Raw genomic sequence first — 15,179 nt, 5'->3', positions numbered from 1 at the left:
GTGAGGGGCTAATACTGCTTTGGATAGTATTTTCACGTCGTGCACACCAAAGAGAACCATAAGCCTTTGAGCACCTGGATATGAATTTTAGCCCAGTATCGGTGAATTACTGGATTTGCTGTTGTCTGACCTGGATAACTGTACTACTGATCCATATTTGTTACTGTACCGTTACTTAGAGATAAATTATTGATCCCTGAAGCTGTTACTCTGGTTTTGTTACTGTATCCTGAACTTGTAACTCCATGGGGCCACCTTAAGCCCTGACAACTAGTGAGGCCTTCAGCTGAAAATACTGTTGTTACAGGTTCTTGGGGTCCAAACAGACAGGCACACATAGGTTTAGGAAAAGCAGAATGAAACAAGTAACCATAATTTGTACAAGAACAAAACTGTCAAACCCTACGGCAGAAACACTAGGATAACTGAACTTCTGATAAGTTTAAGAAATTAAGTATTTTTCAGGCCAATTAATTATTTTTCAGCATCTCCTCCTTTCTTCTTATTCAATGGCCCAAGTCAGAATCACTGCCCTGCAGAACTGACTTGAACACAATCTCTGTTTAGACTTCACAAGCTTTCAGGGTTCATCCACAAGGTTAGCAAGATGTGTATTTATAATGGAAACCTTGGAACAACAGGAAATAGTCTCTTATTGACTAAATATTTCCAGCACTTTGCAGACATTCAGGTTTGGCACAGAAAGCATGAAGCAAGTTGCAATGAGAAGCAAGCTTGTTCACCAGCTTGTTCACCAGCCTTCAAGCCTAGGTTAAATGCAGCTCGCGGCAGAAACACTGGGATAACTGAACTTCTGATAAGGTTAAGAAATTAAGTATTTTTCAGGCCAATTAATTATTTTTCAGCATCTCCTCTCTTATTCAATGGCCCAAGTCAGCAATCACTGCCCTGCAGAACTGACTTGAACACAATCTCTGTTTAGACTTCACAAGCTTTCAGGGTTCATCCACAAGGTTAGCAAGATGTGTATTTATAATGGAAACCTTGGAACAACAGGAAATAGTCTCTTATTGACTAAATATTTCCAGCACTTTGCAGACATTCAGGTTTGGCACAGAAAGCATGAAGCAAGTTGCAATGAGAAGCAAGCTTGTTCACCAGCTTGTTCACCAGCCTTCAAGCCTAGGTTAAATGCAGCTCACTTAGATAAATTCTCCATATTTTCTGACAACTTACCTTCTTCCTTTCACATACTGCAGCACTGTTAAGTCTTCCAGGTTTAAGATCAATTTGTATCATTTTGCTTGGGCTTAAATAGATGACTTTATTGATATGAAATATAGATACTTAGAATGGTGTAGAGAGACATATATTAAGAAGTCTTAAATGAAATCAAAAATGTCTCTCTCAAGGAAGGTGACCGCTGTATGACTGCTGAGCAGCCACAGAACTATGGGGCTAAGGCCAAATCTTTCCTGCAGGCAAGTCAAACCCTGCAATTCCAGCAGCAGCATAAAGCACAGACCCCGCTTCCGAGACTTTTTGTCTGCTTCCTACACAGAGGCAGCCTATATGAACTCCTTACCTCTGTACTGACTGGTGACAGAAAAAGAGAAGGAAAAAAGATGAAGAAAATTCTGAGAAATGTTTCACTGGTAAATCCCAACGAGCTGCACGTTATTGAGCCGCCTCTCAGAACCCCCTCTGACATCTATTTTATATGGCCCCTCTCCTCCCTCAGACTCACGTTGCAATCTCTTTGTGCATCGCGCTTTTCCAGCTGGTTTTTTTGGACTACTTTTCCTCTACCAGCACTAGCATTTCTCTCTGGTCACACTGTGCAGCGTTAACCTGGCCACGTTCCACAAACAGATCGCTTTGTTTCACCCCGGGCTGGCTTAACTTCCTCCTGTTTATGCTCTTGACTGCCACTTCCAATTGGAAAAACCTTACACTTTCATAAGTATTTCACATTATTCACCCTTTGCTCCCCAAAGGCCATGCCCACAGTGCTCCATGATGCTCTTTTCTCCCCACCCCCAAACATACACATCCCTCCTTTGCATCGGTTTCTTTTAGGAAAAGATTGTGGCGCCTGTTTAACTTGTAAAGTCCTTCAACGTTTGTGGAATGCTCATTTTGAGCATGAACCCTGCTCCTCTCCTCCCTTTTAGTCTCCTGGTTGGCTGTGCAGAGATGAGTGATTTTTGTACAGACCAAGACAGAAGTGGATTTAAAAGAAAGAAAAGTGAAGGACAAGGTGTTGGGGGAGTCGTGCAGCTTCTAAACCCCTGTTGCAGCTGCATCAGGTCTTGGATCCAACCCTGAGCAGCTTTTGTGGTAGAAGAGGAGAAAGGACACCCCTTCACTCAGCAACAGTTCTCCAGTGTCTGCTCACCCTCTCATTAGCCTCAGAGCAGGCTTCTCACATGCCTTTAATAAAAGATGGACCAGCTGAGCTAGCAGGTGGTTCTACACTTTATCCAATCAAGTTAAAATGCCCGGGCAGGTCTGAGGCTACTGAAACACCACAACAAATAATTTGAAGCCAGAAAAGTTCCCCAAGCTCAGTATCTATCTGACTGGGAATCTTTAACTAATTACGAACAGCTAATTATTTATGGATCGATATAGAAAAGCACCCCTCAGCATCTTTAGTGCAAGACACTTTAACCTTTAGATGTCAGGATAAATCATTCATGAAAGAGTATTCATTAATTTTGCAAAGTGTGTCACACGCAGCCACAGATTCACTAACCCAATTGACTAACACACTTGCTAGAATTTATATAGTTACCATAGCGACTGCTCAAAATACTTAAAACATATGCCTGCTCCCTTACTTACTGCATTTTCACAGAGACTCACACAGGCTGAAGCACTGCCACATTCTCTGCGTTCCTCCCTACTGTCCAGTTTTTCAGTATCCACTGCAGAAAATGTGGCTGCAGGGGCAACCCTGTTCTATGTTAAACCTCTTCATGGCCACCACGGACACTTGTTCTCTAAAATCTAATTGAGTGATTCTTCATACTAACGTTTTTTCCACTCCCCATAGACAGCCTGAACTGAGGAAGCCCAGACCATGCTGCAACCTGGTGCCTAAACACAGTGTACGTTCACAGCAAGGCAGAAGTGGTGGTGGGCTCCCCGAGACAGAGCTGTCTGTGCCAGAATCCTTGAGGCCGGTTCATTTTCTTGCCATTTCATTAAAAGAACCCGGCAGAATCAAAGGTAAAACAAAGGGACTGTAAGTTTAGGTTGGGTAAGATCTAAAAGGAACATGAAAAAAGTCCTACTCCTCGGGGTAACAGCTGGTTTCTATCAGACTGCAAAGGATGGTTGGCACTTTACAGGCTCCAGAGGAGACAGGGAATGCTTTTTAGGAGCAACCAAGAAATCTGACAGGTCTGGGCAGGCAGACCACATGTTTCACCAGTGAGAGCTGAACACCACTGAACTGAGAAGAGCTGTGCTCATTAGAGATGTGACACTCGGCAGGAAACCTGCATTTTAAATGACACTATCTTGCCTTAGTTCCTTTTGCCACAACAGAGCTCCGTGGAATACAAAATGCCTCTTCCACTCTGCACAGTTCACTAGACCTAAAGACACCACAGCCCAAACACTATGTTTAGAAAATGCAACAGATGGCATTCCCATGTTTCCAAGATTCAGTTTGCACCTTCCTCACAGAAGAGGACAGTGCAACACAAATGGCTGAAGAAGGCAAACACTGTTTCTCCAAGCTCTAGCAGATCTTCCAGATCTTTGATCTTGGAGCCATCTACTCATGGGCAGAAAAGGGCATGGTGTTTGCAAGATGACTGACTAATCCCTGTGCTTCACAGACTAACACTCTATTCTGGCAACGAGAGAAGGATCCCTGCTGACAGATGCACAGTCAGTGGGATGCAGACAGCAGGACTCCTTCACAAGGACATCTGGAAAGAATGGAGGCCACAGACTGAGACTGCAGTGACCACTGCCAGCCTGCGCCCTGTGGCCGAAGGGTCCCTTCCTTTGGGGGTCCCTTCTTCAGGCTTCATACGACAGGCAGAAAGATTTGACCAGGGTTGCCGAATCCTTTTCAAGTTACAACTCTTTCTGAAAATAACAGGTTGCCTCAAAGATTCTGAAATAATTTAAGAAAACCTGTGGGAGTGGGGAGCAGAGCTCCCACTGGCTGTTGAGGATGACAGCGTTCTCTTACCACACCACTACTCAGATGCAGCATGAGTCAGTGGCTGAGCCCACACGTCTGGGACTCTTGTTCATCACCTCCAAAGGCTCTTTAGGATGAAGCAGCTTGTGCATGACTCCTGTCAGCAGCCAAAAGGATTAAGAAACTGGCCAGATCTGTAGTCACCCATCCTCAGTATTTCCAAACAGACATACCCCTCTTCTACACAAGTGCTATCTCAGAAAGGCAACATATAAACCCATGTCTTTTACGTTCTTGCTTTTGAACTAGATCCTCCAAAGATGCCTTCATGGTGTGGCTGTCACCAGAAGTGCTCCACAAGAAAAACCCACCATATTAATGGCTGTAAATCTAATTTCTTTTTTGGCAAGTACCAGTGCTATAAGCTGTGTAACTAAACCCATACTTTAAGATTCCAACAACATATTGGAACATAATAGTTAAAAAAAAAAAAAATATTAAGAGATTCTTTTTTTTCTCCTGTAAACTACAACCAGAAAAAACACCTTACATCAATTCTACTCATCTAGTACCCACTATCCGGCTGCAACACTATTGACGTACAGGCACAGCACGAAGTTTAACGAGCATACACATGCATAGCGCTATTTAGAGACAGAGTCCAACCAAGTAGCTTCAGATAGTATCCTGAAAAACATCCTAAATACTCTTTTTCTTTCTAGTGGGGAGGGAGAGCAGGAATAAGGAGGAAAATTAAATAGCTAGATTTCCTTAAGTACTGGATAGACGGAGATTTCCGCAGTTGTATAACAAATTACTCCTGACAGAAATAGCAAGTGTCTGTTAATACATTTGGCTAAAGCATATTTAATTTATGCTTATTCCCAAGCCTCCCAAGTATCCCTTGCGGGTTACACAACCTTCTGCTAGCCCACAGTTCTAACCTCCCCGTGCAGGTGGCTTCCAAATTTATTCTAAAAGCATTTCTCAGAACAACTCATCTTCCAAGCCCAAACATGCAGCGCAACGTCACCCAGGCATCAGCGGATACAGCGGGCGCAGCGCCTTCCCCACAGACCAGGAAACGTTCCAGCCACTCTACCTTCTGATGACTTGTGACTTCGTCCCTGCTCCTGCCCAGCTCCTCGGCAAGTTTCACGTTCTCCTCTTGCAAAGCCGCGAGCTGCTGGGACTTCTGAGCTGCTGCCAGCTTCAGCGCTTCGCTGCGAGGACAGAGAGTGCATCGTTACCATAGGAACGAGAGAGGCAAGAAAAAACTGTGGGAGAGATTCAGCTTCACAGCTTGGAAAAATACATCTAGGTCACGTGTCTAAGGGGATCTATAATAAAGGTGACAATCTCTACCTCGGATGCGCAGGGATAGGTTTAACCCTGCAGCAGCAGCACAAAACTCCTTTTCCTTTAAACGTATCGGATACTCAAAGAAATGGGAGGTAAATTCAGAGCGCGAGTTCTGCATCCTTCCAACGGGCAGCAAAGGCTTGGATTTAGAAACACAGGGTAGGGCTTGACAAGAGTGTTGGCAAGGCTTTAGCCTAGGCTTTCTCAGAGTGAACTTTGTAGCCAGGGGTAAAACATGAGAATTGGTTTAAAAAAAAAAATGGGGGGGGTGCAAAAAAAGAAAAGAAGGAAAAAGAAAGAAACTTACAGTTCCACTTGTTTAAATACTTAAATACTCCCTACAAGGTCTAATATTGAAACATACAAGAATGCGCAAGACCACAGGAGGCACAACAGGAAAGTATCTAATATATTCCATTATTTTTAATGGATGCAAAACTGAAAACAGAAGCTGAAGAAAAAAAAATGGATTTGCAGGTTTCATTAACCTATTTTGCTACTAATATGTGTGGTTTCCTTAAAGTTTATTTTCAATGACATTCTGAAAAATATTTTGCATGCCCACCTATAGCTCAAGTGACTAACACAAGTTTTTTAAGATTTGACGTCTTTCAAAAAATGGAAAAGATACACTTCATGGCACTAAACAGTAATTTTTATGACTGTTTTGTTTTCATAAAAAGGAGTCTCAGTACTCCGATGTGCCAATAATACACAGAGTTAAACCCTGACTGGAATATTAAAAATACTTTTATGACTGTGGGAGGTAGAAGAACCCCTAAGTCAGAAACTTATCCAAGCACTTCAAAATACAAGGACTCTGTGCTCTGTTATTGGGCACATTTAAACAAAAGGAAGCCTGATTTACTTTTTGAGTTCAGCGCACAATAGGACTATGATTTTCTAACCATTTCTTCTGTCTGGCCTCACCTTGACTGGTTTCCAATCTGATCCACCTCAGCTGGATTGAACAGGCAACCTCACATCACTGAACATCGATTCAAATTATCTGGGTACAAATCTACTTGCTGATGCAGGAACATACCTATTTTTAACCACGATTGTTTGCTGAACTGCAGTACTAACCAGTTCTCCTCTTTTTGCTTTTGGCATCAAAGTGTAGATTCAGGGCATTGTGAAAAAAAAAAAAAAAAAAAAAAAAAAAACAATTATTCTTTGCAAACAGAATATGAGTTTTGATTAATGAAACAAATCAGTTCAACTTGCACCAGTGCATAAGCCTGTTGTACTTTAAATCACCTTGAGGTGACTGACTGCATGTTCCTTTCCCCAAAGCGTATTTTCATTTTTTTTACTTTCTTGTTTAGCCTTTTTGTAACTATGGGCAGCAGAGAGTCAGAGTGAAGGGGGTTGGAAAAAAAAAAAAAAAAAAAAAAAAAAAAGCACACAAAACAAAAACACTGGGGTCAATTGGTGTGAAATGTTCCCCTGTGTTTAGTGCCAAGGAACTTTAAGCTGATAGCTGCAAGTGCACTTGGCAGTGTGCAGTAAGAAATGAATACACAACATCCAGCCAGTATTTCTGCTGTTCTTCATCCTAGTTTTATGCAGGGGGCTCTTTTACAAGGGACACCGATGCCATTGTCACATCCCCCTGCTCCAGAAGGCACTGCTCTAAGAGCAGCTCATCCCTCCCTACAGTCACAGCTCCTGTGGGCAGCCTTTCCCCCTGCTCTCCTTTGTAAAGGTGAGGGCACCACCTTCACCAGCTGACCCCTCTGCCCACATCACTGCTGGTCAGGAAACGCCTGTTACCCAGCTAATTCCTTACTCTAATTAAAACAAGGCAGCACACGAAATAATTATGGCAACACAGATCAATTAAAAAAAAAACAAACTAGAGAAGCTTCCACTTATCCACAATGTCTGAGACCAGTGGTGATTAGAGACCACATTCAGCAATAAGATTAACTGTAAGAAATAATAATTAAAAAAAAAATAATTAAAAAAAACTCCCACAGAGCAATCAAGATCAGGAGAACACTTTTCAGTGCTGAAGATTTTCAAGGAAGTATCTTCTATATATAACTCCTGCTTGAGAAATTACAGACTAATACATTTTGTCTTTCCATGATGCCAGAGTCTGCCAGCCCCTTGCTGTTCTAGCATTGAGCAACTAGTCTGGAAATAATTATTTGGCTTTAGCTTTTCCCACAAGCACTGAGGCAGGTTGGAATTGCTCACAGAATGAAACCCTGCCTTTCTCAAAGGAGGTTGCCATCCATACAAACATGCAGGTTTTTAAAAGCAAACAGTAAAATCTGTCAGTCACACAGAAATTTAGTATTAGTTCTGTGTGCTGATTTCCTTTGTGTCCTGTCGTCACCTCAGAGCTGTGGTTAAGAACTGTCACAAAATGACTTATGGAACTAACAATAACAATAATAATTAGCCAAAGCTGCTCTTAGCTATCAGTCCAGATTCCAGCTCTCTCCATGAGTCAAGAAATTATTTTCAGAGTGCAGGTGGGAACAGAGATTTGTGATTTAATTCTGAATTACATCTCTGAAACCTGGGGGACGTGCAGCTACTGCAGGGCAGCAATAACCAGGCTGGATTATTCTTCACAGTGGTGCACCAAAAGCTTTGATACAATGACATTCCACAGGGCAAATTACTTCATATCAGAAGCCCTGCAGTTAATTTGTTTGTATACAATGTTACACATCATTAGTTCGTAGTACCTAAGAGGTAGTTTCTCAAATGAAGCATCTCAAATGACAAGCAATTAACTCTAGTTTTACACTCTATATATGGCATTTGTACTGTACCAGTTAGAAAATGAGTGCATAGTGGGGCAACAGGAATAAAATGGATAAAGCTATCAATGAAAAATAAAAGCAGAATTAGATCTTCTGTAAACAAAGCCACTTAAAACTACTTAACACTCCAAGTGTACTTGTAATTAAATCCAAACATAATTTCTTTATAATAAAGCTTTTTGAATAATCTAGTGCCCTCAGGTGGCAGAACTCCACACTTCCTCCAACAAACAAATAATTTCAAACAATTCTTGGAGCGAAGGATTTGCTTCAATACCCTTCAGCAATTCAGGAGCAACATTCTGATTTCACATTTTATACGTTAAACTCATATTTACTTTTGTCCTAATATCTGCTTTATAAGTGAGGATACTGGGCTAGTACTAAAAGACAATTTTTCAAAAAAAATGAAAGGTAAACCATTCCTTTATATTTACATTTAACAGATTTAACATTGAAATACTCACAATTCTTTTTTAAGTTCTTCCACTTTCTTGTTCTCTAGATTGAGAAGCTCTTTTGATTTATTAAGTTCCTCTTCATTTTTCAGGTTGTTTTGTTTAAGCATGTCCAACTAAAGAGGAAAAAACCACCCTCATTAGACTAATGAAACTATACAGCTCTTAAATGTAGCACTCAGAAAAGATAATCAGCAAAATGGGGACCTGAGCTGAGCTGTTCCACTTTTTCATCTTTAGCCCTTAGATTAATTCAGTCTGTTTGTACCAACGAGCATTTGTCTAACAGAAAATTTTAGACTTTCTGCATTCAAGTTGAGCGGCACAAAGTCCATTGAAGAGCAGTTTCCAGTAATCTGACGTATATACAAAAGGTAAAGCTCCAAATCACCTCCATTCAAAATGCTAAATTAGCTATTCCCTCGATCTATTCCTTTAAGACAACTGATACAAAGTTCTGCTTTACTGTACCTTAATTTCTGAGAAACAGCAGGCGCAATGTTGTGCTTGCAACCGTGAGAAATTAATTCCTTTTGGAGATGTTGCTGCATGGGACAAAGTGTTGTCTATCTATTTACTGAGCTTGAATCTATCACATAAACCCCAGGAGCCTCTGAACCCGATTTGTTCACGTTCAGCAACACATTATATTACATAACAGATAATCTTTGGCCATTCTCAGGGCATTAAGGGACTCTCCGGATTTTTTTATTTTTTTTTTTTAATCCAGAAAGTGAACCCCTGCCATTATTAACGTCACCGCATTTAATTCTCAAGTCATCAGATCTTGGAAATCATTACTGTTACAGCACAAGCTGTGGCGTTTCATGTAGCCCAGCTGTTCACTGCACATTGTTACTGGAGCTGCAGAAGATGAAAGAGCCATCAAAAAGAGGCCACGAGGTGCTCAAGACCTGCAGAAAAGATGCCAGTTCAACGTCAGACTAGATACTCTGGGGCACAGGAGTGTGAAAGATTAGTGAGGACATTCTTCTTCAGACCCTGAAGTATCACGAAATGGTGGGAGGACATAGACTGAAAACAGGTCCCTAGAGGAACTGCTGTACATATTGAGACCATGAAGTTCTTTGTGCTCACGTGTTTGTGTAGCTCAGTACAATTTGGACTTTGCCAGACCACAATTCTGATTGGGAAAAAAATAAAATTATAACGTTGCACAAGTGAAGATCACAAAGAGGATGTACGGAGCAAGAAGTGCATTAGAGGTGAGAAATTGAATTGTAATTTTTGTGGGTCAGGAGAACCATTACTCGGAGCTCTGCAGCGCTTCATCGCAGTGTGAAGTTGTGCCCCAGAACTGCAACCAGGGAACTGAAGCCCAGAGTGGTCCCACCTAAACAACTTACCCAAATCTATACAGCGAGACTCACCAAGCCTCAAGTCAAACCCACGTCTCTTGATTCTGTGACCTGCAAAAGCTGCTGTAGCAGCCCAAAATCCTGTTACATAGGATAGCTTTTTTTGTTGCTGCACCAAGAATTAAGGGACACGACCTTATACGCTGTATGGCATTCGAAACCACACGCAAAATACAAAAGAACACAGGACATATGGCTATAAAAAGCACCTGGATTTTCCATCAACATGCACTCGTCTAGTAAGTTTTCACAAGCCAGTCAAGACTGAGTATTGTGATGGAAAAATGACAGGAGCCACTCTTGGCTAAGCCAATTCTCTGTTATTCAATAGTTGTTCCTTTCAAACCAGGCAAAACTTTTCATATAAAAGCATTGAAATGCGATTACTTCATTCTGTAGCTTCTCGTTTGTCTGTCTAGAGTTCTCCAAAGAGGCCAAAGTTTCAATCTTTTCTTTGTGAATGGCATCCTTCTCTTTGGTCACCTTCTCCACAGTCTGGAAAACATCTTCTGCCATTTTGGCAGCCTACAGATAGAGGGGGTGGGGGAAAAAAGGAAAAAAAAAGTATTACCAAAGGGATCTCTGAAAGCAAAAGATGAACCACAATACTTTATGCACAGCTCCATGGTTTGTCAGCTGCTTTCCAATTAAATAAGGAATTAAATTAAACTTCAACTGGGAATTTATTTGCATTTTGAAGCTGCATAAAGTATAAAAATAAATGGACTTGAGAAGATTCAATTCCATGCAAAACTAGATCACAACCCCATGCTTGTGTTACCACCGAGAAAGCCCATTTCTTCTTTTTTAATTCCTGGATTTCTAATTACCACCACTGTGATTGCTCTTAGACTTTTAACCACTTTAGACAGTACTAGTTCAATAGATATTCACTGCCAACAGACTGCTCTGTTTTCAGAAAATGTGGGATGACAAGAAGTTGTTAAAAATTTGAAAAAGAATTACAAATTAAATAGGACATAAAACCAAATATTGCATTATTTCAGTGTTGTTTGTTATGCCCTCTTAAAAGGAAATATTTCAGAAGAATAATAAGATACCTTAGTGGGCATAATACATTCCTATAGGATATTTTGATTCCAATCTGTATTCAAGGTGATTTTATGGGCTTCAAGCCACAAAAACTGAAACTCAAAATACTTTACAGAATTTGTTGGTGGTGAATACAAAACACTTCTGTGAATAAAAAGAACATCAGAATTGTCAATGTCTTTAACAGACTGTTTAAGTCCCATAATGTAAATTTAAAAGGTTCTCTTACACTGCTTTTTATCCAATTACATTTACAAGAGCAGTTCATTGTTTTTTTGGGTTTTTTTGAGTAACTCAAACTTGTAGTTTGTTGTAATTTAACATAAAATTACACAAAGACGTAATCTAAAACCTTATCTATAACTAGTCTTGCTTTTAAGCTGCAGAGTGCTTTAACAGAAGGAGCTGCTCAATTTTTCCAACTAGTTCAAGGAAACAAAACTTCCTTTTATTCACAGTTTACGTTGTTTTCTTGCAACACTCAGCAACAACATAGTCTTTAATAATTAGAAATATTTAAAAAAAAAAATTAAAGTGTCTTTCTGACTCAGTTACAACTTGAAAAAAACCCCAAAGTAACATATATATAGAGAGATGAATATTCCAGGGTGTTTATACCAGGCTGAAGTGCTGATTGTGCAATGAAGTGCAGAGAGGAAACCGTTTGGTTAGTGCTCAGGATTAGTAGAACCAGACTGGATTGTTCAACTATGTGTTTCAATACCTCCGTTTTTTGCGCTACTGTTTGGGCCTGGAGAGTCTCAATTTCTTTTAGTTTCAAAGCCAGACTGTTCATCTCCTCCTGCAGCACCTCATTTTTGCCCTGAGAGACCAGCAATTTGCCCGAGAGGTCGCTATTCGTTTGTTCTAAAAGTGCTACTTCCTCCTGCAGTTTATAATAATCCTTGGAGAATTTCTCCTTCTCTTTTAGTATTTCTTCCTTAATGATGACCAGACTCTTCTGTTCAGCAACTAGGCTCTCATTTTCCTGAAGTAACTGTATTCTCTCCTTCTCAGTCACCTCATGCCTGCGTTGAAGATCATCCAGCCTCTCTGAGACAGAGCTGTGCAGGTCCTGGAGCTCTGCTTTTGATTTGGACACGGATGCAAAGTCGGTCTTCAGCTGTTCGATACTGGACGTGAGCTGCTTGGTCTCTGCACAGAGGGCTTCTTTTTCTTTAACTATTGCCACCAGTTTAGTCTCAGATTTTTCTTTCTCAGTTAGAAATTCTTTATTTTTCTCTCTCAGCTCCTGTATTTCCTTCTCTAAGAAGCTGATGTTGCTTTGAAGTTCCGTCTGTTCCAATAAAAATGATTCCTTGTCCAGTTTTCTGGCTTCCTTTTCTATGGTTAAGTTCTCTTTCATAATCGCAACTTCTCCACTTAATTTCTGACATTTATCTTGCAATTCACTCCTCTCTCTGGTCAGCATTTCCCTATCAGAGGAACAGGTCTCAAAGGAAGCTGATAGGACCTGCTGGGCATGTGACAGAGCAGACAGTTCATTTTCTAGCATTCCTTTGACATCTTGGGCCTCTTTCAGAAGATCTGAAAGGTCACATTTACAGGCTATTAGCTCTTGATTTTCTAGAGTCTTCTTACTTAGTTCTTCCTTGAGGGCTTCAATGGAATCTTGGAGCACGGCATTCTTTTCGGCCAGAGCTCTGTTGGCCGAGACATCCAGCTCATGTTCTCTCTTCATATCAGAAATTGTGTTTGCAGAAGACTTGTTTTCATCAAGAAGCTCCAAGTATTTGTTCTCCAATTCATTCTTCGCTTGAAGAAGAGCTTCATTGTCCTTTTCAAATTGCAACGACTTACAAAAAATAGATTCCTTTTCTAAGTTCAGTTCGTTTATTTTCTCGGTAAAGACTTTCTCAGCAAGTACAGCATCTGCTGTGGCTTTAGCGAGCTTTTCAGCAACTGCCTTATTTTCATTTAAAAGTTCCTCTCTTTCAGCCAAAAGCCTTTGTTCTGATGAAAGAAGAGCATTTTTCTCTTGAAGTAACTGAACACATTCAGCATTGGATCTCTCTCTTGAGGCTTTAGCTTCCTCAAGAAGACAAGAGAGATCAGCAAGGGAATCCTTCAACTCCACGTTTTCTTTCATTGCTTTCTCCAGTTCTTTATGTTCAGTGTTGAGTTGTGTTTGCATCTCTTCCGTTCTCACTTTTAATGCTTGGTTTTCACTCACCGTATTGTCTAAGCTCACCCGCAGCTCTTCTATGCTTTTAAGGAGCATCTCCTTCTCGGACTGCAGGCTCTGACTTGTCTCCAATAGACTGTCCCTTTCATTTTTTAAGGCTATATGTGTATTTTTAAGATCTGAGTGCTTTTCTAAGGCTGAATCTCTCTCTGCAGACAGAGCTGACACTTCTTGCAGTAGCTCCCTTTTATCTCTGTCCAGGGCCTCACAAGAACTTTCCAGCTTCTGAATAACATGATCTTTGTCTTTAATAACTGCATCTTTCTCTTCCAAAAGTTTCTTCTGATAATTCTCCAGTTCTTCCCATTCCTTGATATGTTTCTGACATACCTCATCCATGGCTTCTTTGTTGGCCTGAAGTTCTTTCAACTGTTGGAGCAAGGTCGACTCTGAAGACCGGAGAGCATCGTTTTCTTGAGCTATCTTCAGAAGGTTTGCTTGTGCAGCCTCTATTTCAGAGAGTAATTTGCTTTTCTCAGAAATTAGCATTGCCTTTTCTGTGCTTTCTTGCTGGCTTTTGGTCTCAGCTTCTTCCTTCTGCTTTAGAATTTTTTTATTTTCTGAATTAAGTTCTTCATTTATTGTCCGAAGTGCTTCTTGGTCTTGTTGCATTAATGAAATCTTTGATTCCAATTCTAGAAGTTTTGATAACAGGGAACCTCGCTCTAATTTTAAAGTATTCCCCTCCTGTGCCAAAGTCTCTTTTTCTGATATCAAACCCCTCATCTTGTCTGACATTAGTTCAATCTCTTTTCTGGCTGATGCTAACACAGAGCTTAAGGACTAAAGAAATAAAGTCAGGGAGAAGGGAAAACAAAAATGAAATCAAGCAGATGAGAAATGTGGTTTAAGGGCAAAGAGAGCTATTGCATTTTAAGTTTTAAAAAGTGTATACACTGACACACAGTCCCTGCACAAACTGAACTGTCGACAGCCACCCCTGGTATTTCATTGCAAAACACCCACCATCTGCAAGACAACTATTCAGGAATTAAATAATAACAATAATTTTTAAAAACAATGGTTTGAAGGTTCCTCTGTACAAGATCTCATCTTGTTTTTAAAACTATTCCTAATAAATTTTCTGAATGTAAACTACTCGGAAAGAGCCACAGAATGATTCCATGAGAATCTAAGTCAATTAAAATGCAGGGAGTTTCAGTTCTCAAATTCACCTTTATAGATAATTCTCCTTGTGATGCTGTTCAAAATATGTTGTCAAAACCCGTTTAATTCAAAATGCCACATCAGTGGTGTATTTGAAGAGAATCTAAGTCAATTAAAATGCAGGGAGTTATATTAGATACTAGGTTCCTCTGTACAAGATCTCATCTTGTTTTTAAAACTATTCCTAATAAATTTTCTGAATGTAAACTACTCGGAAAGAGCCACAGAATGATTCCATGAGAATCTAAGTCAATTAAAATGCAGGGAGTTTCAGTTCTCAAATTCACCTTTATAGATAATTCTCCTCATGATGTTCTTCAAAATATGTTGTCAAAACCCGTTTAATTCAAAATGCCACATCAGTGGTGTATTTAAATTGTGTGCCAATTTATACACTAAATATTTTGCTAAAGCATAGAACAAAGATTATAGCAAATAACTAACGAAGGATGAAAGCAAGCAACAATGTCAAAGAAATATAAGAAAAAATAACAATTACTAAAATCAAGCTACACAATACGGGATCATACTACAGAATGAAATTTCAAGTTTGTAACACTTTTAAATGAAATAGTTCACAACGTATTTTAAAGTTCATGTGTTTAAAATCCAGAGAATAACATTTGGCTCCAACTGATTGTGCTG

General features: G+C 40.1%; 1 protein-coding gene across 1 annotated transcript in view; it reads right to left on the bottom strand.

The window, feature by feature from the left end:
* CLIP1 (CAP-Gly domain containing linker protein 1) overlaps positions 1–15,179 on the bottom strand; it is a 61,142-nt gene that overhangs the window by 9,537 nt on the left and 36,426 nt on the right. The window contains exons 17-19 of the mRNA XM_014962927.1: positions 10,496–10,633; positions 8,739–8,845; positions 5,229–5,349 (exon numbers count right to left, since the gene is read on the bottom strand). Of these exons, the coding sequence (XP_014818413.1) occupies positions 5,229–5,349; positions 8,739–8,845; positions 10,496–10,633 (366 nt within the window). The remainder of the gene's footprint in view (positions 1–5,228; positions 5,350–8,738; positions 8,846–10,495; positions 10,634–15,179) is intronic.

Source organism: Calidris pugnax, unplaced genomic scaffold (genome assembly GCF_001431845.1).
Source record: "Calidris pugnax isolate Ruff unplaced genomic scaffold, ASM143184v1 scaffold32, whole genome shotgun sequence".
Classification (NCBI taxonomy): domain Eukaryota; kingdom Metazoa; phylum Chordata; class Aves; order Charadriiformes; family Scolopacidae; genus Calidris; species Calidris pugnax.
This window is presented reverse-complemented; position numbering and strand designations above follow the sequence as displayed.